Source organism: Pelodiscus sinensis, chromosome 1 (genome assembly GCF_052426305.1).
Source record: "Pelodiscus sinensis isolate ZL-2025 chromosome 1, ASM5242630v1, whole genome shotgun sequence".
Taxonomy (NCBI): domain Eukaryota; kingdom Metazoa; phylum Chordata; order Testudines; family Trionychidae; genus Pelodiscus; species Pelodiscus sinensis.
Genome location: NC_143052.1, coordinates 57,825,565 through 57,850,745, shown reverse-complemented (window position 1 = coordinate 57,850,745; position 25,181 = coordinate 57,825,565). Strand labels below are relative to the sequence as shown.

Here is a 25,181-nt window from a genome sequence, read left to right as displayed (position 1 = left end):
CAGCCTAAGCTACAACTGGAAAAAAATTGCTAAATTTAACTGGAACATCTTGTAAATTAATAGAAGGGCTAGCTCCTAGTTGAGTTTGACAGGCTTTAAACCAAGAATATTTAATTATAGTTCTCATACTTCTGCTTTCATTGGAAGCATAGGAAAATGATAACTCATAAATTAATATATAAGACTATAGAAATAATAATTTAAATGAACAGTCTGGACTCTCTGCATTAATCCATGTCAGGTAGTCAAACTGTATAGAATTACAGCACTGCGGTGCTGTGTCTCTAGCTTGTCTGCCAGTGACTTGGCTTGCAGATCCCTTTTGTGTTGCATATTATCTTCAGTTAACTCTTATATTATTCCTACAGACAGAACAAACTTAAGATATCAGGATACCAGCTTTGAAAATGTTGTGAGAACTGTAGGCAGATACTTATATTAAAGGGATATAATAGTTTCAATGTGAGTTCCAACTTTTAAGAAGTAATCGGTAGCTTTTCCTGGCATTTAAAACATGAGAAGGACATTTCCAAATATGTTTGCTCAACTCTTGTGAGTTACAGTATTTGTGTGAAAAGGGAAGAAAAAGCAACATGGATGGGAAAAAATAGCTGAATGAAGAGGATTCTTAAATGTTTTAACTTGACAGTTGCTTGTCATCCCCAATTTCTGATTTCTTCTCCAATTGGTTTTACACAGGCTGCATGGTGTATGAAAAGCTGGGAGAGCAGGTCTTTGGCACCCCAGGAAAAATGATTGTTTTTGGATCCACTTCTCTCCAGAATACTGGAGGTAAAGGAAATATAAAAAACAAGAGCAAACAAAGGAATGCACATACATTTATGCCTATCAGCTACTCAGATTTCTTATTCTCCTAGTAATGTTTGGGGGCTCTGTTCCCTATAAGCTGAGCGCCAGGAGAGATTCATGTGCCGCCCAGCTGATTAGAAGAGTGCCCACAGCCTCCTATAACCGGCATCATGTGTAACAATTCGTGGTGCACATCTGCACATGCCTTGGTGCACATAAAATTTATTCTGCTCATAGATGGAAAAAGTTAGAGGGAACATTGGTTGGAGGCCCTTGTGTTCTGTCATACACTGCAGACTAGTATTATCCTTGTAGCCTGTTGAAATGACATATCAGGAAACCCAACTGGGATCAGCAGTTTAAAATCCGTTAAACTTCTGTGCCTTAGATCAGTTTGTAATTCCATAGAGTTCACATGAGAACAGATCCAACTTCCTTCTGTATGTTCATTCCATAAGATATGTCTGATTTCTAAAATGGTCTCATTTTTCTCCAGCAATGCTGAGCTATCTCTTCATAGTAAAAAATGAACTGCCCTCTGCCATAAAGTTTCTTATGGGAAAAGAAGAAGCATTTTCGTAAGTGTAATTCTGTTTTGCTCACTTGACTTCAGAGTCTAAACTTCACGTAGATAAGCCAGAGCAGGATTTGTAAAAGCACTAATTTTTGGCTGTTTCTTATGCCAGTGTCAGATCTTCATTGCAGAGCCCCTAATAGGATTATAAAGTGTAGGTGGGGAAGAGAAAAGAAAAATAAATGAGCCTTTAGTGATTACTACCTAGATTTTTCTTCCGAAGAATGATTTCTACCATATTCTTATCTTATAGTCTGATACCACAAAGTGTTGAGCAATACCTGGGGCTATTAAACACCTTCAACACCTATTGTAACCAGTGGGCATTGAAGACACTCTGCACCTGTAGGAGTTCTGATCACCTTGTTGGATTCAGTATGTAAAGAACTATCCATACAGGGCAAAGTTCCCCAATACTGAATCATAACAGGAGTGGAATACCTAGGATAGATTTCTGCCACTTGTTACTACTTGATGGTATCTGCTACCATCTTAAACAAAAATAAGGGTATTTCTTTACATTCGTACGTGTCTTGTTTGTTACAACAGGATATATGATGTCTTGTAACTTAGCTAAAAGATGGAAACGCCACTCTGGAGATACTTCATTCAAGACCGGACAGAGCACTTTAAAATACGTTGTAGAGGCCAGTCATCCTTTTCTCTCCTTTCCCTGCAGACCACCAAGAGACGATTCTGGCCACAGCTTAAAGGATAGGTCACGTGACTGGGCTGGCCAGTGCATCCCAGTCCTCTACAGCATGGTTTATCTGCTAGGGCACTTGGCCAGGCCCTCAGCAGGTTAAGTGGATACACTGCTGGCCGCAGCATATGATGTACAGCACTATATGTCTGCACGCTTGATTTGTCTTTTCCTGAGCTGGCAGGATGACTTCTATCTAATGCCAACTGCTGTCGCTCCATTCCTCCACCCACGTCACAGCTCCTATCAGCAAGGGCAACATTTTGCCCTCTGAATCTATGAAGCTGTGTTATAGCTCAGATTCCAAAGAGTGCCACTTTTAAGCAATTACTCATAAATGTTCCATTTACTATCATATGTAATTAGTGCCCTAGGAAATTCAGAGACTGTCCCAGACTTTGCCTGTACTTGAGCTTACAACATAGAAAGCCAGAGAAAATGTTGTAATTATGTATGGCAGATCTTATGTAAAAAAAACAATGATAATGCTTACAAGGAGGTTTCACTGCATCTTTGAAATGTTTTGCAGGGCATGGTACGTGGATGGTCGAATTCTTGTTGTAGCTGTGACATTTGTTATAATCCTTCCCTTGTGCCTCCTTAAAAACTTAGGTAAGAGTGCAAGTATCATGAGAATAAAGTGGGGGTACACAAATTTTGCTCACTTCTGGAGCCTATTGGCCACTCAGAAATAGTGAAGAGGATAGTGTTCAGTGATGAATAAAGTGGCCTTGTCAGCACAGGAATAAGCTAGGTATTCTGGAATAAGCCAGGCTAATTTAAAGCTAGTAATATGACAAATGAGCATAATATAAATAACTTGCTTCAAAATAATGTTTCTTTTCCATTTGCTTGGAGCAAATGATTACAGTTTTTATGACTATCTGGGTGTTTATTCCATTAGGTAAATTAATATTACATAGAGCTAGTAATATTTTTAATTGCAATAGAATTGTAAAAAAAAAAATCCTCAAAATTCAAAATTTCAATAATTCTCAACTGAAATTTTTTTATTAGTTCTGTCTAGGTAATATGTGTGCATATGGATATGGACATTACTTATATTCCACTAGGGCTACATCTAGATTGCAAGCCTCTTTCAAAAGAGACCTTTTCAAAAGAGACTTTCGAATAGCCTCTTTCAAAAAAGAGCGTCTAGACTATAACCAGTACTTTCAAAAAAGCAAGCTGCTTTTTCGAAAGAGAGCAACCAGGCAGTCAGGATGCTTTCTTTCGAAAAAGCACAGTTAGTCTTACATAGCGCCTTTTTTTGAAAGAGCACTTCCTTCCTCGTAAAATGAGGTTTTCCATGGTTGAAAAAACTGCTGCATTCTTTCGATTTACTTTCGAAAGAACGCGGAAGCAGTCTAGACGCAAGGGAAGTTTTTTTTTTAAAAAGACCACTTTTTTTGGAAAAAACAACAACCCTGTAGTCTAAACACACCGTAGGTGCCTCCAAGTCTATATGGCCAGATTTTCAAAGGTATTTAGATGCCTGAAGTTGCTGACAACATCTAGTGGAATTTCCAATAACACCTAAGGAGGTTAGGCTCCTAAATGCCACCGAAATAAACATTGAAATCCCTTGGAAAATCTAATCCATAGTAACTTTTAACAGTTAAGCACTTCATGATTTGCTGTATATTATGATAGTATTTTCGTATTATCAAGTTTACGTCCATTATGAAAGTAATTCTAAAGAGTGCAGTTAGTCAAACTGCCTATACAGATGATCTACAAGGAGGCAGCGAAGCAATATTAAACATGAGTCAAATGTTTTAGAATAGATCTCTACTTTGTCCGAAATGTATCAACCTTCTGAAATGACAGATTTACTGATCAATGAGAGGCATTTTTATACTACCTTGAAATTTATGGTGCATGTTATGTGTATAATATATAATAAGTTTAACTATGTGGTAAAGAAACAGGCTATAAAAAGAACAAAAACATAAACAAATGTGATCATTACTTGAGTTATTGATTAAATTTCTTCTGAATTTCTTTTAGGGTATCTTGGATATACTAGTGGATTTTCCCTTGGTTGCATGTTTTTTTTTTTAATGGTGGTAAGTTCTGCTTTGGTTTGGTTGGATTAGAGTTGCTCCAAAGTGTCTGCAATATTTGTTTTTATATTAATAGCAGTTTTAAAATTTGCCATGTGCCACTTTATTCTAGGTTATCTATAAGAAATTTAAAATTATCTGCCCTGGACTGGAGCCAAATGCAACATCTCCTATTATATCAAATCTTAATTCAACACATGAAGATATATGTAAACCACAGTATGTTACCTTTAATTCCAAGGTATGTTTCTTTCTATATTTGTTTTTAATTCAGATAATTTATATCTCCATATTCTTAGTCCATTTTCTTAGTCATTTAGACACATTATTTAGGTCCAGAGTCTCTCTGGCCCTTTCACGGATGTGCAGTGATGGGGAGGACATAAAATGAATCATCTCCCTTAGCTTGTGTAAGGGGCAAGTTCTACTGTAGGAGTTGTGGCTCTGCCTTTTAGTGCACCAGACAGGAGATCTGACCATCTTCACATGGGGTAACGAACTGCACTATCAGTTGATATGCAGAAGATGTAATAACCTGGGAACTCAAACAGGCACTTTGCCTCCCTGAAACAGGATGTGTCCCAGTACTTCTGAGACAGTGACCTTCTGCACTGCTCCTTACTATAGGCTGAGTGTAAATATCACAATCAAACACTTATCTATCACTATCAGACTCCACTGAGCATCCAGTAAATAAAAAAAATCTACAATAATAGTTTGTAGTTAGGGATATATATTACATGAGGATTCCATTTTACACCAGAACTAGACCAAGTGTCATTTTCTGCTAGTAAGGCAAAAACAAACAAAATCTATAGAATTCTGCAATTTGCCCATCGTGTATGGCATTTTTGGTGTATGATAGGACAGTCAGCTGATCCACTGCAGAAGTTCATAAGCCAAAATGAGAGAGGAAAAAGAGGTAGCACTTGAATTCATGAGGTAAAAACAAGAAGAGAGCATCTTACACTTTTGTAATCTTATCTAAAGTTAGGTTTTTACAGGTCTTATCTAAAGTTAGGTTTTAAGCAAATTCTAGACTATTTTTCCTGTGCAAACTTGTTGACAGTGGCCAAAGCAGGGATACACTTGTTCTTTTTGTTTTGGGGACAAATATACACCAGAATTTCCTTATTTTATTCTGACCAAGGACTTAAGAAGAATGGAAGCTTCTGGGTGTTGAGTACTTTTTGAAAATTTGTTCATAAGTCTGCAAGTTGAATTGATTCATTCATTTAGCCAGAGGATTGGGAATGAATCCTTTGGAATTCTTCAGTGCTACTGTGTCAGCCACAAGTTGTTGCTTGATAGTGACAAAATAGGCTCTCTCCAGGAGCATGCTGTCTCTTAGCCCTGTTATCCCTGGGAAATGAGGGACTTAGTATGATATCTAAAGCTGGCCATATTAGGGATGCTAGGAAGCAAGTAAATAGCTAATCGTGTTGTCAATAGACTTTCTATTGACTACACGATTAGTCAAGAAGGGACGAAGCTTCTGGGAGTTACCCCCTGCTGCAGCCTTGCAGTTTAAATGTAGTAAGAGCCGGGTGGGCAGGCAGCCCAGCACTTACAACATTTAAACTGCAGAGCCATAGCAGGCTAGCTCCTGGACCCATTACGAGCCAGGACTGAGCCAGGCTTGCTGAGTCTCGGCTTGTGCCAGTTCCAACAGTCCCCATGGGGTGCCAGCAGGCAGCTGGGACCCTCACAGACAGGGACTGCTGCCAGAGCAGCCCCTATTCGAGTCCAGCCCCGGCCACCGCAAACAGAGGCTGCTCTGACAGCAGCCCCTGTTTGTAGCCTGCTGCCATCACAGCCTCTGTTCATGGCAGCCGAGGATGGCTGCAGACGGAGGGAACAGCCTCTTCCTGCGGTGAGCCTGGGCCTGCCCTAGGCATAGACTGCTTTGTAGCTGCCTCCCCCTAATGCTGCTGCCTCTACCAGAGGGGGCAGGCATCACCGTGGAGATGGGATGGTGTTAGGAGGAACTGGCTTTTAAGCTGTCTTCCCCCAGCACCAGATCTTGCTTCTCCTCACTTGCTGCCTCTGATACACTGGCAGCAAGGGCGGAGAATGCAAGTAGTTGACTACTCAACTATTCTCTTACATCCCTTAGCCATATATGGTAACTACTTTCCATTTATTTTGAAATTCTGAATTTCATTTTCAGTTATGTCACAGGACTGATGTGTTATCCATCTTCACCTTTAACACACTACTGCCAGTGCAGCTTGCCCTGATTTACACTCGTGTAAATCCCGTTTTACCCTATTGCAGGGTATCTAAACTTGGGGGTTATGTAGTGTAGCTACACCCATGTAGTCTGGACCCATAGAAATGGAGTTATTTTCTGTACCACCAGTTTTGTCTTCTATGGCATTGAAATAATTTTCCTCATCATGGCATGAAAAAGATCAAACACTTGCCCATCTCATGCAAGAGTGTGTTTGGCAGCAGTAGTAGAGGATGTGAAGAGTGTCTTATTCACAAGAACAAATCTGGTGGTAGCAGCAGCTGTCTCTGAACTGAGCCAGAAATATTTGAAAAAAAATACATAGATTGTGTCCTCACATTAAAAAGTTGTTGTTCTTGATGTTTTGTCATATATGTGCTATTTGACAGGCACTCTGCATTCCCTGCAAGTAGAATATTGCCGTGCTTCACTTGCATAATTAATTAGCAGTCATTTTTGCGCAAGAGGCTTTTATGCCAAAAGGAACTGTGCAGATGGCTTCTTTTTGCACAAAAACCCCCTCTTGTGCGAGAGCTGTTCTTCCTGAATGAGGAATAACTCTACAGGCAAAAGCCCTCTGTTCTGTTGATTTACTGTGGGTTTTTTTGGGTTTTTTTGCACAAAAATGCACTTGAGGTGTAGTTTTTGAGCAAAAATGGCCGTTTTTGTGCAAAAACCTTGTAGTGTAGACATAGCCTAAGTGTTCAATTGAAGAGCTCAGAAAGTCAGGAGGAGATGAGGTAGTTTAAAAACTGATGATTTTGTGTATTTTTTCTAACTGGCTTTTCTTGAATTATGTTCAAACAGACTGTTTATGCATTGCCCACCCTTGCATTTGCCTTTGTGTGCCACCCATCGGTCCTTCCAATTTACAGCGAACTTAAAGAGTAAGATTTATTGTTTGATTGTTTAATATGGACTGTTTAAAGCAGTGTTTCTCAACCAGTGGTTCGAGTACCCTTGGGGTACTCAAAAGAAGACTGGGAAGGGTATGTCAACACAACTGAAATTTGGAGAAAACTGAATTTTTGTTTAAAGTTTTACAGCACTTTATTATTTTCCTACTTTTTACACTCAAAAATTTCATTGCCTGCCCAGCTATGATTAAGTTGTTTAAGCAAATGTGTTGCAATGGTAGAAAAAAATGTGTGTGTCTAAAAACTGGAGGTACTTATATTATTATTATTTTTTAAAAGGGGGTATTTTATAAAAAAAAGATTGAGAAATACTGGTTTAAAGTGTAAATTGTCAGTGTAAAGTTGCTCTGCATCACCCTCATAATACAAAAGAAAGGTAGTTTAATAAAATCAGAAAACAAAGGAGCACTGCTGGAAGCTATGTAGATCTGGGTTCCCTATGGGGTAACATGATATCCCAAAGGTTTTCTTTAGAATGACACAGCTATTTTGGAAAAAATTAAAAAAAAAAACCCCCCACAAATAGTCTTGCAGCACCTTAAAAGGTTAATACCATTTACATATTTTATCATAAGCTATTCTGGAGAGCCAAGCCATGCAAAAATTATTACAACTTACAAGATAGAACCTTGTTCTTCAGCTGATGCCATTGATTTCAGTGTAGCAAAAAGCCTATCACAGTAACAGGTTGTGCTTTCATTCCATTGTGTTTATAAACTACATCAGGTATAGTTAAATGATGTGACTGGGACCAATAACTTTTTTTTAATGTAAGAAAGATGAAGATGAACCCCCCCACATCAACGAATGTACCTCTGTCCCTGGTTTAAGGAGAGCAAAGGGACAGGAGCAGGCAATAGAAGTGGTGACCTGATTTGCACTGGTGCAAGTTACAATAAGCCCCCTGATGCTCTGACATCTATCAAGGATGGGCAGCAAGGGTCAGGGAGCAGCAACTGGCTCCTTGAAGCTACTCTTTCTAGGGGTACATCTACACTGCAGTGCTATTTCTGGATACCTATCCCGCATCTTCACAGCAAGCCTGCTGCTTTTAGGCTCGCTACTCCTCATTCTACGAGGAGTAAGGGATGTTTCAGAATAACGCTTTATTTTGAAATTTGGCGCTGTGTAGACAGTGTTAAATGATGAAATAAGCTATTTAGAAAGAGCATCAAAATAAAATACGCAATTTGAGTATTTCAAATTGTGTATCTTATTTCAAGTTACAGTACAGTGTAGACACTCCCCAGCATAGCTCAGATCTGGTGGAGAACCAGAGCAGTTATATATATATACCTTAGATGGAAACATTTGTTGTCATGAAGAAAAACTACTCCTAATTGTCTGTGTGCCATTTTCTCTCTTTACTGTGTATTACTGTTTTGCATTACTGCTTCAAGGCCAAAAAGCCACACTTGTTTAAGTACCTAGAAGTTACCCAAGTTTCATCAGTGCTCAGACTCCTGCAGTTCCTATCGTTGTCAAACGATATTTGTTGAAATTCTGGCCACTCAATAAAGTGTCTAACTTGGAGCTGTTGGGTCTGGGTGTTGGTGCTTCTATTTTTGGTATCAAAATATGGGTTCAGAGTCCCAAGTTTGGGAACCCAAGTTTAATAATTTCAAAATAAATGTCAAAAATGAAATGTTTATAGTTCAACTTAAAAAAAATAAAACTACAGCAGTTCTCTTTAGCAGGGGACACAGACCACTTTTTGCAAACATCTAGAATGCTGATATTCTGTTGTTTACTGGTCCATTAATTTGCACTCAGAAGCAGTTCCAGGCTTTGCTGCAGAGATGATACTGCTAGGGGCCCTAGACTGGGATTTGGGAAGGACAGTATTCGCAGAATGGTCATTATGTTCTCTTTGCTTAAAATCCTAGCAAGATCAGGAGGCTAGCAATGACTTTTGGGATCCCAAAAGTATCCCAGTCATTCTTCTTCAGTATAGCTTGTGGGGATCATTTATTTACATGAAGAAGAGACACACTCTAGAGTCTCTTTAATGCTAATTATTTTATTTGTGCAAAAGTTTATACATTTCTAAAACAGTTATTCAAGTGCAGCCATTTATTATGTTTTCTTCTTCTTCCAGTCGCTCACAGAAGAGAATGCAAATGGTTTCCAACATCTCATTTTTTGCCATGTTTGTTATGTACTTCATGACTGCCATTTTTGGCTATTTAACTTTCTATGGTAAGTAACCAGTTTATGCTGATCTAAATTTTCAAGGTCAGAAAGAATCCAGATGAAATCAACAAGACTGAAAAAGGAGAATCCCACTAACATACGTTACTAGACTTTCCAAAATAATTTCTCTAAACTTTACATAAGAATGGCCATACTGTATCAGACCAAAGGTCCACCTAGCTCAGTATCCAGTCTTTGACAGTGGCCAATGCCAGATACATCCGGGGAAATAAACAGAATAGGTAATCATCAAGTGATCTATTCCATTTTCCCATAAAGATTCTAGTGATCTGAGAGGCTACAGACAGTAGCTATCTGCAGCATTTGCAAATTTTAACTTAAATATGAAAGAGAAAGGAGCAAAGGCACAAGTTTAATGTAAACTAGTTTTATTTTGAGGAACTGGAAATTAGCAGTGTAATTGTCATATCAGAACTTTCAACTCTGTGTCATTAGTTTGAATTCAACTCAGATCAGTAATGACCTAAAACAATTAGGTGACATCTGATTGGCTATTCAGTTGCCTGTGTGAAATGAGATTGTGATCTCAGGATAGTGCCTAGTGAAAATATGTCAAAATCAACACCACAGCAGCTGGCACACTTAATGCCATTTTTGGCACGGAAGCAATGTGCGTAGAGGCTGTACTCCCTCTGTAATACAGAGCTGGTTCATTCCCATCCAGATTAAATACATTGACGATACAGTTTAGGTAAGCTTGGAATGCTCATGTTTGAAATGCTAGTGTAGTTTTGAATACTGTGGTGTCCAAGATTTTCAGCCTTCTTCCTTTTATGAATACTAATTCACTTTAAAAATACATAAAACAACGAAATCTTATTCTATTTCCTTATTGAAAGGAATATACAGAATAAATAAAACTTGGAGAACACATATCTTATGCTGGTGGGATGACTGAGAGCTCCCATGTTCTAAAGTAGTTTGAATCTTGAAATTTGGTACATTTTGTTAATTACAGGCCATTAAGTTGATCAGAGGAAAATCAGAGATTTGACCTTTTGAGTTTTCCTATTGGGGGCACCAACAGGTCATCAGTCTTTTTTAATTAGATTTCAAGTGTCCTTTTGAGCTACAGCCTGCTTATTTGTTATAGTCATTTATTATGGAAGTGATTCAGAACTATGGGTACATATATCTTTGGGGATACACAGAATTCTTCCAGGTTTTATGTCCACTCATCTAGATACAGGAGTCCCTTGTGATTCACAGAATCACTATTTGCGGTTCTGTGTATTCACAGGTCTCCTGTCCTGGTCTTGAGAGAGCCAGAAGGGAACTCACCATGGGGAGCCGCAGCTCCCAGTATTTGCAAATTTTGCCATTCGCGGTGGATGCAGGAACGTATCCACTACAAATGGTGAGCGTTTCTTGTATTTGCCTAGTTCAGTGGCTTTTTTACCTAAGTCTCACAACCCCCAAGGGGTTCTTGGGACATGGGTTTAGCAGAGGATCCCAAGTGCAGAGCTGGCATTAGGGAGTAGCCGGATGCCTTGCATCCGGCCAGAGGGGGGTTACCGGAGAACTGCGTGGTGAGCAGCAAACCTCCGCCACATTGTAAGGAGGCAGCCGAAGCCCCGCGCAGCTGCCAGTGACCAGTGAGCTGGGGAAAACCAGCCGCCAGCTGCAAGTGGGGCCAGAGGAGAGGGAGCGAGGCATCTGGCCAGAGGGTGTCACTGGGGAATGGCGTGGCGAGCAGAGAACCTCTGCCGCTTTGCAGGGAAAGCCTCGTGCAGCTGCCATCCACCAGCCGGCCCTAGGGGAAATCGTGTTATTACAGGGACAGGTCGTGTTGTTTGAAAAATGTTCCCCCCCCCAAAAATCATGCTATCACGAAAACGTGTTAAGCGGGCACGCGTTAAGTGAGGAATTACTGTATAGTCATGCTGGGCCAGCCCTTCAGTTGGTATAAATCAGTATGTCATATTGATATCAACAGAGCCAGGCAGATTTACAGCAGTTGAAGTTCTGATTATCCAATAACGTTGAGGAGGCTAAGAAACCCCCAGGATTAATTTCTTGGAATTTTCTTGAGATTCTTAGGTCGTGTAGGTTGAGTTTGGAGTCTGTGATGAGGTTTACAAATTCTACTCTCAGCAACACAGCATGAGTCAATGAACCTAGCACACATCTGTGTAAAGAGCATCAGGTTGCAAACCCCTCTTCTGGTTCCTCCAGAACCTCTTACTGAGATTCCAGTTGCACATTTCCCTGTACCTCCTGGTCAGGGCAAACCTCATCCTGTAGCCTCCATGTTAATCTTCTAGTGCTAGCCCAAGATTTCCATCCATTCTACCAGGAGGAAGAAACTGGAGAGAGCCATATTCCACAATGTGAGGCTTATTTCCAATCCCTGATATGATCGTTTCTCCAGGAAAAGTTCCTCTGAGCAGTGTACACTGATTCCCTAGACACCTGTGTGGAGCAGCAGGTTCTCTCTGGGGTTCTCTGCTCAGTGTTATGCTCCAGTTTCTTGATTTTCAACTTTTGATCTCAGTGCTGCTCCTGGTTTTTTCATTTATTGTCCTCAGTAATCAGTTATTGCCTGGGCTTAGTGGTTACTTTGCTTAATTGAGGAGGAACACCTTTTAGTTATGGGTGGTGCTAGACCTGCTTGCCCCAGTATTACAAATAGTTCAGGGTTAATGAGCTACTATGAGCTCAGTTGATTCTGCCTTGCTACACCTGTTAGAGATATCAGAATTGGAGGGTGGAGCTTAAAGGGAAAAAATTCAGCTGAGTTGGGGGGCAGACCAATGTGGAGAGCAAATCTCCAGTCTTTAGCTACTGGACCAAGTTCTGGCTAAAGACTAGAACTCCTTAGCTGATTACTACCTGGCCACACCTCCTCAAAGGAAAAAAGGACCTGTTATGGATCCACTTATGATGGACTTAATCTTTGATGCTGGCCCATGAGTCTACTTGGGGCCCGCTGTTTTATGGAAGCCAAAGAGAGGACTCTTATTCCATGTTTCATTTGCTGTTACGCTATTTGTGTTTACTGACAAACCCTGGAAGGTTTGGACTATCTGGGGCCTGAGCCTCTTAAGACCAAACTAATGCACTGAAATTTCAAGACACCACCGAACAAATATCTGAATGTATTCTGGGTCTGGGTCTCGAGGATGGTCCAATGCAGAAACACTGGAGGCAAGTCCATAGAAGAGTCGAAGTCCACTGAGGAGGCAAATCTAATCCTACCTATTGCATGGATCAGTGAGGAAAGGAAACCCAATTCTTTCCTATTTCAACATGTTTCTGTATATTGGCAGTGTGTGGCTAATGTGGCACCTGAGAGACCTCCATCCTTGAAGTTTGCCTGCACATTATTGCATGTCTACACACCAGCGTTATTTCAGAATAACCAACGTTATTATGGTGAGCTGGAGGACTTCTTACTCCGACTCCTGTAACCTTCGTTTCACAAGGAGTAAGGGAAGTTGAAGGAAGAGTGTTCTTCCTTTGACTTCCTGCTGTAAAGACAGCACCAAAAGCCGAATTAAGCTATTTCGACTTAGCTACGCAATTGACAGAGCTGAAGTTGCGTAGCAGCATTAATTTTCTCCTTCCCCATGGATCGTTGTTTGAGACTGACAGGAACATACCTCTTATATGCATCTTTTTCTGTAGCCCTTTCCACCATCCTTTCATAGACCAGAATAGCATTTTTATTTTGGTCTTCCCTTTTTTAAACCAACAACCCTTGTCTGTTTGCTCAGGGTGTTGCAGATATTGCCATATTTACACTACAGGCGTATGGTTACAAAAAATTAAGTGTTACTAAATGTCACTTGCATGGGTTGTATACTTTGCTGTCATGCTGAGTGGGAGATCATAGGTACAGAGGCAGAAACTTGGGCTTGTAATGGGAGAATGCACCTCATGTGGTTTAAGTCAGGTCCAAGAAGGGACTATGTCAGCCCCCTTTTAAAATTCCACCCTCAAACTGAAAGGAAGTTTGGGATGATTTCAGGCTCTTTCTGTATACTGAAAAGTGATTCTTGCTAGAGAGGGTTTATCCTGAAAGTTCAAATCTTTCTGATGAGCAATATTTTTGCCTTTACATATAGACCAGATTGCATCAAATGGCAGATATTTTAAATCTGTATCTCCTCAATGAGCCCCCTTCAAGGTCTTTATCCTCCAGCCTTCCCACTTCAAATTATACAGGCTGATCACTGCTATCAATTTTCTCAGGTTACCTTTCAGAAACAAACTCTGAACTCTTTGGCTTCATCTAGACTGCAAGCTTCTTTCGGAAGAAGCTTTTCCAGAAGAGATCTTCCAGAAAAACCTTTTTTGAAAGAGTATCTACACAGCAAAAATGCACTGAAAAAGTGATCAGCTTTTTCGGAAGATAGCGTCCATACTGATTAGCGTGCACACTATATTGCATTTCAGTTGTGATTACTGTGGATGGAGTGGCCACCAGGGCACCTGTGCTTTTTTCCTGGAGACCTCTTCTTTCAAAAAAACACTCTCTTCCACGTCCACACACACCTTTTTCCGAAAAAGCTTTTTCAAAAAAAGGCTTCTTCCTCATAGAAAGAGGTTTACCGCTGTCGGAAAAACCCCTCTGTTCTTTCAACTTTCTGTCAAAAGAACGCAATAGCAGTGTGGATATAAGTGTAGTTTTTCTGGAAAAATGGCTCTTTTTCTGGAAAAACTCTGCAGTGTAGACATACCCTTCCAGGAAAAGGCAGATTAATATATTTTTGAGCCCAGTGCATTTAGGGCAACATTTATAAGAATTTTTAAAGGTCCCGAAACAAACAAATTCTGTGTCTTCCCTATCTGCTAGCCCGTGTACACCAGGTCCATAGCATGGCTTACTGGTTAAGAGGTGTTTATCCAGGACATGCTCATTGAGGTGCAGTGGCTGTGATCATGCAGTGGCTGTGAGCATTGCTGAGGGAGGAGGGTAGGTTCAAGGGTGAAGAAAATAAGGTTGCGGGGGCAGCCACCAGAGGTAGCTGGATGGCTGTTGGTGTTGTTGGAGAAACCTCATGATGCTTTGGGAAAGGGTTGACCGAAAGGGAGCTTTGTTCTGTTTTCTCCCAGCACTCTATTTACTGCTTGGACTTATTCAATGCATCCTATTAATTTAGTATAAATTCAGCAGGGACAGTGCATTTGGTTATTTTGATATAAATTCAGGTTTCCATAAAATCTCTGGTAGCTATGCTATACCTCCCTGTGGTCTTCCTACAATGGACTTTAGCTTAGAGTTAACCTGGTTGGGATGCTTTCTTGAAAGAGGGCCCCAAAGAGTTAATCTTGAATAATGGAATCACTAGAATGTTGTTAAAAACACTACTTTAGCTCAAGAATGTTTCATTCCCTACCCTTTTGTTGCTGATAAATCACTTATTGTTCAAGAAGGCTGTTGTTAAGTGATAGTTTCTGAAAATTAATTGCCTATTTGCTGGAACACTTACATTATTGTCTTCCCTGCAGGCAATGTGCATTCAGATCTGCTTCATAACTACCAGAGTAGAGATGACATCCTCATCCTGGCAGTGCGGGTGGCTGTCATTTTTGCAGTCATACTCACAGTGCCAGTGCTGTTTTTCACTGTAAGTATAAGGCTCCGTGCAGTTTGGGAATAGCTAAAGATCTGTAGTAGGTGCACTCTCCTAAATCAAGGCTGGCTTATGTGTGTGGCTTGGTTTTTGAATCAGTGACACACTACGGAGTGTACTTGATCTTGCAGGTACTTTTCAGATATTAAACTCCCATTCACTCCAGTGGGAGTTCTGGATGAGAGATAAAGAAAATATCTTATAAATAAATTAATCACTCTTGGAATTGGAAGGTGTTAAGTTGATTTTAAATGAAAACACATAAAGGTCTTATCCTACCCTATTGATCTCTTAGGGGCAAAGTCAAGGATAAAATTCATCCAAGAACAAAGGAAACACAGAAATCCTTTTCAGTAACCCTGTTGCAATAGGACTCTTAATGAGAGAACGGGGCGAACTGACCATGAGATCAGCCTCCATTTGTCCTCTGTGTTGCAGGGATCGAGGAGCTCTGCAGAACATCTAAAGAGTCTGCAACAGAAAGGGACATTAGGGGCTGGCTGGGAAAGAAGTCACTGACTCCACAATTATGTAGCTCCAGTAGATTCAACATCTCCCCACCCATGTATATGATGTTATTCCATCCTAATACGTAGACTGGAATGGCAGCCACAGAGAGGCTATATTGCAGAGTTGGATGGAAAAGAATTTCATTTCCTTCCCATCACTGTTTAATTCCACACACAAAGCCGATTACGTAAGCTTTCACCCTAGCAGAACAGCAATTAATTTAGAAGTAAAAAAATGTACATTTTAACATACTCCCCCATCTCTGTCAAGAAATATAATCTGGCGGAAAATATATTCGTACAGACCCACAAAAATCCAGTTCTCTGATTCTAAGTTCAATGTAAAGCTTTCTCCAAAAGCAGTATATTTGAGTCCTCCAGAATTAGTGGGACATCTATACAAATCTCATTGTCATGCACAGAAACAATAAAAATCAGTATATGTGCTTGAATGGGGCATGCTTTTCCTAACAGATAACTCTTCTTTTACCTATAGGTGCGTTCTTCTTTGTTTGAGCTGGCTAAAACAACAAAGTTTCACTTATGCCGTCATGTTGTAGTTACTCTTGTCCTCCTGGTTATCATCAACCTGTTAGTAATTTTTATCCCCTCAATGAAGGATATTTTTGGAGTTGTAGGTACAGTATTCTCATTTTATACTAACAATAAATAGCTATTGTTAGCAGATGTGAAATTCCACAATATCTAACATTTATTTGAATGTTACAGGAGTAACTTCTGCCAATATGTTGATTTTCATTCTTCCTTCATCGCTGTATTTAAAAATCACACATCAGGATACAGAAAAATTTACTCAGAGGATTGGGGTATGTTTTTCTGTAGATCAATTTAGTGCTTTTCCTGTTACTCATTAAGATGTATTAGATTGAAAACAGATCTAATATGATTGTCTGAACATATGTGACCTTATCCATGTTATCCCTGTCCTCCATCTAGCTGTCACACTCCTGTGCATTAGCTTGTCTTAAATTAGATTGTAAGCCTATTGGTGCAGGAACCCTATTTTCTTGAGTGTTTGTACATCACCTAGCACACTGAGACCTTGATCTGAATGGGGTGTCTCTTGGGAGGCTTGCCAGATGTACCACAGTTTAAATAATAGTTATCCCTAACAAGGTTCTGAATCCCTTGAAGTTGGGCAGCAGCAGAATTGCCACCATAGCAACTCGTTGCATGAAAGAACATGCAGTGTTTCATGTTTGCAGCGCTTCACGTTTGTTTTAAGGGATCACAGTCAAATTTTGGGTGCCCCTTGCAAAATGAGTCAGCTCTTCACTATTTGTGAGTGAACAGGACTGAAAATTTGATCTTAAAGTTTTTAGTGGCTGTCAAGTGAAGTTTGCAGTCCAGAAGATGTCACAATCTTATGTGTTCCCATACTGAAATTAGAACAAAAACTTCCCTGGGTAAGATGAAAGATCCTGCTAGTTTCCCAGCTGTGAATATGATCATGGAAGATTTTGAATAGTCACTATGGATTGCACTGTCAGAACCAGCACTTCTGTTATCATGCCTTTGGTTTTGGTCATATTACAATAGTCAGGACTTGATGAACCACAGCGAAAGCCGCTCGCCAGCCCTGCACCATGCATGCACAAGAGCCGCATTGCGCATGTGCGCTCCGCTGGTAAACGGGGCACTGGGCTGAAATCTACTCACCATGGGCGAGTAGATTCAATAGATTGTCGAGCCCTGACAACAGTGATATAGATTAATATTATTTGATTCCTCCATAAATAAGAACTTCATTTGGGCCAGGCTTGTAATCCCATAGTTACTGCTCTGCACTGGCAAGCAAGAATCTTAGGTTACATATGTGAGTTAATTCACTATCTCCATAAAATGACAGTGACTGAAATGCTGTGCAAGTAGACCCTCACAGGATGATCTAATGCATGTATTTTACTTCATTCTGCAATGAGCTCTTTGGCTTGTCTGAAAGACTCCTTCCCTTTTTCTCTTCCAGGCTTCTCTTTTCATGGCATTGGGAATATTGTTTTCCCTAGTGAGCATTCCTTTGGTCATCTATGACTGGGTATACTCGGGAGATAGAGCTGAAGGCCACTGAAGTCAACATCATGCTGAAATGGATACACCCCTGTTTGTTACTCACCAAAGTCACCACCATTCCGTTTGGTTATCTATCCCATCCACTATGCGTTTTCTTCAAATCAGATCCAAATAATGAAATACTGATATAGATGTATTTTCTTGAAGAAAATTAGTTTCTCCAGTTCTAGTGAGTTATGACCTCAATGTTAAGGTTATGTTGATTGTCTGCAAAGTTTTATCTGGTTTTGCTACTTGGTTCCAACTATAATTATTTTTTTACTCTTCTGGCCATGAATTGGATTATTCTTGTAGTAATATTAAAACATCCAAACCATAACATTGAGTCCTTTGGAGCAAGCAGTGTTTTGTTTTGTTCACAAACCCAGATTCTGTATTAGTTCTCATAAATGACGTTGTGTTCTCACAATCTCTTTGTTAACCAAAACTTTTTCTTAAATTGCATATATTTGATCCGGCTTTTCATTACTATTTGTAAACTATTTCCCCTCATTTATTAATTGCAGCATTCTGAAATGTGTTTATGTTATGTCCTACACTTGGTGCTGCTCTTTGTAAAAAAGTCTTTGAAGCAGACAGCCCAAGTGGTTGAGCTGATAGCACGTCAAACTACCATGCAAGGACACACACTCAATCAGGTGCTTAAGGAACTGACCAGGGGCCATGCGCATCTTAACCTGCTGCTCACAAACAGGCAGGAACTAGTAGGGGGAGTAGATGTGAGTAGCAAACTGAGCAGTAGTGATCAGGAGATGGTAAATTTTAAGATTCTGGCAAAAAAAAGAAAGGATGACGTTCAACAAGGATAGAATCCCAAGTATTGTTACAGGCTGGGGACCAACTGACTAAGTTGCAGTTTAGCAGAAAAGGATAGTGGATGAAAAGTCAACAGTGTGCCCTTGTAGTCAAGAAGGCTAATGGCATATTAGGAGGAGCATTTCCACCAGATCTAGATAAGTTATTATTCCCCTTTATTCGGCACTGGTGAGGCCATATCTGGAGTATTGTGTCCAGTTTCCTCTCCCCCCCCCCCCCCCCCCGGAAAGGATGTGGATACATTGGAGAGGGTCTAGCAGAGGGCAACTAAAACGATTACAGGGCTGGAGCACATGACCTACGAGGAGAGGCTGAGGGATTTGGGCTTGTTCAGTCTGCAGAAATGAGGGGGAATTTGATAGCAGCCTTCAGCTTCCTGAAGGGAGCTTCCAAAGAGGATGGAGAGAGGCTGTTCTCAGTAGTGACAGATGGCAGAACAAGGAGCAGTGGTTTCAAGTTACAGTGGGGAGGTCTAGGTTGGATATTAGGAAAAACTATTTCACTAGGAGGGTGGTGAAGCACTGGAACGGGTTACCTAGGGAGGTGATGGAATCTTCATCCCTAGAGGTTTTTAAGTCTCGGCTTGACAGAGCTTTGGCTGAGATGATTTAGTTAGGGTTGGTCCTGCTTTGGGCAGAAGGCTGGACTTGATAACCTCCTGATGTCTCTTCCAGCCCTAGGATTCTATGAGTAACCTTAGACCAAGAGGAATATTAAATTTTCACTTTAAAAAAAGGGGGATTTTTCAAGGAAACAAATTTTAATCCCAGATTTGCACACACATACCCCTCCTGAGCTACGCATCAGCTGTCAGTACTATGCTACAGGTTTTACCTCCCTTGACCGTGACTCTCTGGTCCTGCAACATCCGTGGTCCGGCATGGACCATCTATGTTCTTGGACCACAGAGCCCAGGAACAGAGAGGTCTGGTGGTGGGGCAGGCGCGCCACAGGGGACACAAGCGACTCAGCAGGGATCCCAGTGTTTGTATGTGTGTGGTGGTGGAGGATGGGTGGCATGGCAGGGAGTTCTGGCACCAGCGAGGCTCCATGGCCCGAGCAGCTGTGGGGCTCTAGCCTGGCAGCAGCCATGGAATTCCAGATACAGCCAGGGAGTTCCGGATACAGCCAGGAAGCTCCAGCTCCAGCGGCAGCAAGGGAGCTCCAGCCCGAGCCACAAAGCTCTGGCCCACACCATGGAGGCAGGTGACAGCGGAGCTCTGGCTGTAGCTGCAGAGCCAGGCAGCTGCAGAGGTCTGCCCCATTTGCGCAGATTTGGCTGTGGCGCTCTAGCCCTGGCAGCAGCAGGGCCAGTGGCATCTACAGAGCCCTAGGGAACTGGGGCAGCAGCAGGGGCAGGCTGGAGCCCTAAGCCAGCGGCAGCATGGCCACAAGGAGAGGGACCTTGCTTGGTCTGGCAAATCCCCTTGTTCGAGACCAGTCAGGACCCATGGGTGCTGGACCAGCAAGGACCAACCTGTACTAGCCCTTTGGTAGGAAGCGCACTGAACATTTGAAAACAACCAGGAAAAGGCAGAGCTGATTTCTGTGTGAAATGAAATAGTCAGAAATATGCAGTTTATTCCATATAAATCTACTTCTAAATACAGCTATACCTTTAAAGAAAAAATGAAAAACTCCAGTTATAGCAAAAACTACCACTATTAGCCATACTTAATGTCAAATCCATACTAAGATAGTTTTGCCTGTACCTAAGGCTGATCTTGTAAAGAAGTTAACTTACTGTCCAGGGTCAGGCCTTCTCCAACTGAAGTCAATGTGAGTTTTGACTTCAGTGGGAACAGGCTCAGGCCCTTATACAAAACTGGACTGTCAATTGGAATCAAGCTAGATTTTCATTTTGTAACATCTCTTTAAGTAGAACACTTTTTATATTTTAAAAAGTCCAATTTCTGTTTGTTCAATATCAAACAAAATATTGCAGAGCCACTCTTAATTTTGCACTTGTTATCTACAAGCTAGTGTTTGTGTTGTGGCATATTGTCTATGTGGAGAATTGCTGACATTATCAATTCAGATACTAAGCAGGCGATCTTATATAATCACATACTGAATCATTGTTAGTACTAGTGTACTGCCAGGAACATGCATTTGTTCATGTTGTATTGTTACTGAGGTGTCAATTAGAGTCCTGCTGTCATACAGGTGTGCAAGGTTCCTAGCAACAGAACTAATGGCTAACAGGCATCCTGATGCACATTCAGGGTTTGAATGATGATCTTCGTAAGTTCAGGTATACCTGCCAATTTGTGATGACACTCATTTTCAGTGGCCAATTCATTTTATGCTCACACTATAACTAAGGATAAGCAATAGTATCTGGATATTATGTGTCACAACAACTTTTTCTTTTTACAGACCTGATACTTCAAGATACTGAAATTCCTGTGAGCTGTTGAATGGCCTTCACTCCTATTGCCTTGTCCTGACATTACTTGAAGTCATTAGAAGTTGAGGTCACTTAATAACTTGCAGGAAGGGCTCAGGACCTGGAGGGTTCTGACCCTATGGACTTGGTCTATGCAACATAGTTATCTTGACATAAGACAGTTTATGTTGACCTGCTTATGTCAGAGTACATGCTACAGCCTGTCCCACCAGTGTAAGTGCACTTCTCCACCAGTATAATAACTCCACCTACATGAGAGGGGATACGCTTATGTTGGTATAGTGCAGTGCAGTGTCTATGGAGATACTGCATCTCTTTTATCAGCTTTCTTGTCAGTTTCATGGCAGGAGCCCCTGCTCCCCTGGAGAGCTGGGTTGCTGGACCCTGCTCCCAGCTGGTAGTTACCCATGCCAGCTGCAAGTGGGGAGTGGTTATGGGGGCAAGAAGCTGGAGCAGAGAAGCCTTAGTTGGCTTCCCTTGGCTCCCTTTCAGGAATGGGCAATGAGAAGCCTGAAATAGCTTTACCCCACTCCTAGTGAGGAACAGGGAGCCAGGGAGTGGGGAAGCCTGCTAGGAGCCCAGAAGCCTGTGCAGGAGGTGGGTTCTAGGCAGGGACCTACCAGCAGAGCTGCCAGATTGGCTTCTCACCTCTGCAGTCTCTCCCTTTTAGTTTGGTGGAAATGCTCCTGGAGAACACATGCACCATTGAAACAGGTAGAGCAATATAGACATGCACCACCACATTAATTACTGCAGTGGCTGTCAGTAAACCTAAAAGACTAATTTTAGCCTGTGAAAATTTCAAAGGTGACTGTGTTATGTCTTTCTCCCTCCTATTCCCTTTGCCTTCCGTTTTCTGCTGCTGACAGTATAGGTTTCTGAGTTGATGGGACTGTGGCAGAGGAGATATTGAGGGGGATTTTAAAAGGCACAAATGAGTTATATGCCCAACTCTCCGTGGTTTTCAATGAGAGTTCAGCACTCTCCTCTTTTACTCTTCCTCACCCTCTTTGTTTCCTTCCTCAATTTACCTACTAGAGGATTATTGTATTTGAACTGACTGCAATTTCCCCTAGGCATAGAACCATCACCATTTCTAGCCTGAAAGAAAGGGCTGAGTCCTTAAACAGGCTGAGTGCGTCTAGACTGGCAAGATTTTGCGCAAAATCTTGCCTCCTGTCTGCACTGGCCGCGAGTATTTGCACAAGAACACTGACTTTGTACTGTACAAAATCAGTGGTTCTTGCGCAAATATTTTGATGCTCCCGCTCAGGGATAAGCCCTCTTGTGCAAGTATTCTTGCGCAAGAGGGCCAGTGTAGACAGGCAAGTTAATTTCTTGCACAAGAAAGCCCAATGACTAAAATGGCCATCGGAGCTTTCTTGCGCAAGAGAGCGTCCACACTGGCATGTCTTTTGCGCAAAAGCATCCGTGCCAGTGTAGACGCTCTCTTGCGCAAATACTTTTAACTGAAAAACTTTTCCGTTAAAAATATTTGCGCGAAATCATGCCAGTCTAGACACAGCCGCTGTGTACTGGCATGGGAATTTCACTCAGATGGATTTACTGACTTCATATATATATAGCTATTTATGGAAAGGAATAACATGTATGTTGATGTCTGTGCTACAGACCGTGAAATAATATACTTTTTTATTTTCTCATCAGGTTTATACATTCTTAACAGAAGGCAGTTGACTCTGCTGTAACAGACAGAATCACTGATGCATGACATTATTTGTATAGGGTTATCTGTAAAATGTACTGATATTATTCAGTTTGGAATAGTGAACTTGTAGCCAACAAAAGTATGTCCCATATTTTAGCTAGGATATTGAGAGCACTGTAAAATGCTATACGAGTTCCTCTGTTAAATTAATCGGATCCAGAGTACTGTATCTCCTTAGTAGGTGGCAGCATGCTTTCTTTTCCTAGAGAATTTGTCACTTGTGGACACTGCAAATTCATAGGCTGGACATAAAACTAGTTAAACTATTTTGTTACCGTTATTGGGAGTGGAGGAAGTGGTTTCAAGCAGGAGTTCCTAATACTTTATTAGGAATAGATCCTGAGTTAGTGTTATGTTGCCTGACTGATCTGGCCCATAAAATCCTTTGCATTTAGCTTTTGATCTTGACTAACATTTCATTTATGGTGATCTGTGGAGAGAAACAAAGGCGTGATCTATCTTCTCTCTCCTTCCCCATTTATAAACATAAATACAAGACTCGTGTAAGTTAAATTGTTTTGGGTTGAAGCATACAGAGGGCTTGTGCAAGACCTATGTGCCACATAAGCACCAATTTGAGGATGTAAGTGGGATCTCAGAGGTGCACAACCCTTGTACTGGCCCCTTGAATTCAGGATATCCATCCACTCCAGAAGGATGATTTTCTGAGCTTAATAAGAATACACGTGTGGTCTATTTTGACCAGTCATACATCTAAATTAAACTTTGACAACATATTTGGGGGCACCATGAGTTTCAACTGAAGTACTTCTGCCACATGATACAAAACACCATACATATTTATGGTGTTATTTGAATCATTAATATAATATAATATAGTATCTATAGCCCATCCTCAAATTAGAAAGGGCTAATAAATAGTTGTATTTCCTGCTACCAGGAAGCTCACACAAAAGTTTCCAAGAGCACTTTGCGTCAGGAAAACTGGTTTCCTATAACATATACAAATAATGTTTTATTTGTTTCTGTATCAAAATGTAAGGCTTTCTGTTACAAACTGAAAATGTCAGCAAATTAGTAAGTTCATGGCTGAAAAGGTCTGAACATTCACATACTGTGCACATGTTTATTTCTAAAGATGAATCTATGCAGTTGTGTGGTATTGTATGAAATGTTTCATTTTTATGTGTATATATATTGTAAATAAATAGGATGCTGTATATTTTTGCATTTGTCCCCTATGAAATAGAAGTGTTAGTCTCTGCATATTAACAAAGAGTTGTTTATATCCAAATTTGAATAGCAACATACCCCTTAACAAAGTGAACGCCCCTCCCTTCTATCCTTTGTCATTGTTGCCTCAAGTAAACTTTAAACCTAAAACTATAATTATATTGATTGGTATAGCAAGAAAATGGGTGCATTTTTTTCAATGTAGTCCAGTGAATTTGCTAGAATTCAATGATAATGCCTGTATTTGTATTTTCTCAATAGCAAATTATTCAAGCTGTACTCATGATGGGTGACATTCCTCCATGAACAAGGTGACCACACAATATCTAGTTACCGCCTAGTTTGTTGGTAAGGATCAAGTTGGACTAATATAATGAACAAACCTTGTTAATGTTGCTGCACCAGGTGAATTTTTTCACCCACTTAAATAATCATGCTTTACAAACAGGTATTAGAAACAAATGTGATTGAACATATTCCATGCCATGTTTAAAACTGTACAATGTAGTATTCAGTATTTATAAAAAATACAAGTTGAGAAACGGGTCTAAAAATAAATATTTATTTTCCAAGCTTGCTTTGTAGCTTTGGATAAAGTCTAGACTTGAAGTAATATTTGTTTTAAACATGAGCACAAATTTGAAAGAAAATGAATTAGTTTCTTTTACAGAGCTTTTCAAACTGCTGCACATATACATCTTTTTAGTGTTTGAGCCAACACAATACAAACTCTAAAAGGTATTTTTCCATAAGACTTGAACTTTAGATTATTTATACTACATGCATTTTTTACAGTCCCTCTGTAAGTTAAGGTTCACCCAGCTGTAGTACAAACACTACAGCGTGATGTACACTTTGATATCAGTTCATTTCCAATGAGATGCTCAAATGAGTCATCACTCAAAGGTGATATTTTGCTCCTGCTAACTACTTTGTGCTATTCATATTAAACAAGCAAATAGATTACATTGTTTCCCAGTTGTGTGTAAATAAATGTAAGAAGTAATAAGTTCTATAATCTGTCAACAATATATAGTTTTTAAACATTAAAAATGTGATCTAAAATAATGTGAATGTTATGTTCATTCTTCTAAGTGGACAAATATGAATCTGTTAAGTAGCATGAGGTAATAGCTCTTACTCATGTTAAGTACTACTTACACAGGTTGCATCTATAAACCAGAACTCCCTGGTCTGGCAACATGTTCCAGAATCAGTGTGTCCTGGCATGCTGCGAGGAGCGGGGAGACAGGAACCTGGTGTAATGCAGCGGGGGTGACACATGGGCTGCGGAAGCCATGGGGAGGAGCCGGGAGGCCCAGTGCACAGCTCAGAT

At 40.6% G+C, this 25,181-nt stretch overlaps 1 protein-coding gene across 3 annotated transcripts in view; it reads left to right on the top strand.

The window, feature by feature from the left end:
- Window positions 1-24,913, top strand: part of SLC38A1 (solute carrier family 38 member 1) — a 62,520-nt gene extending 37,607 nt beyond the window's left edge. For all 3 annotated transcript variants that reach the window (XM_075930497.2, XM_075930507.2, XM_006126482.5), the window contains exons 6-16: window positions 700-792; window positions 1,307-1,388; window positions 2,617-2,699; window positions 4,098-4,156; window positions 4,266-4,394; window positions 7,194-7,273; window positions 9,402-9,502; window positions 14,972-15,090; window positions 16,102-16,243; window positions 16,335-16,432; window positions 17,593-24,913. In XM_075930497.2, coding sequence (XP_075786612.1) covers window positions 700-792; window positions 1,307-1,388; window positions 2,617-2,699; window positions 4,098-4,156; window positions 4,266-4,394; window positions 7,194-7,273; window positions 9,402-9,502; window positions 14,972-15,090; window positions 16,102-16,243; window positions 16,335-16,432; window positions 17,593-17,694 — 1,088 coding nt within the window. In that variant the 3' untranslated portion in view covers window positions 17,695-24,913. The remainder of the gene's footprint in view (window positions 1-699; window positions 793-1,306; window positions 1,389-2,616; window positions 2,700-4,097; window positions 4,157-4,265; window positions 4,395-7,193; window positions 7,274-9,401; window positions 9,503-14,971; window positions 15,091-16,101; window positions 16,244-16,334; window positions 16,433-17,592) is intronic.
- The last annotated feature ends 268 nt before the right edge of the window (window positions 24,914-25,181 follow it).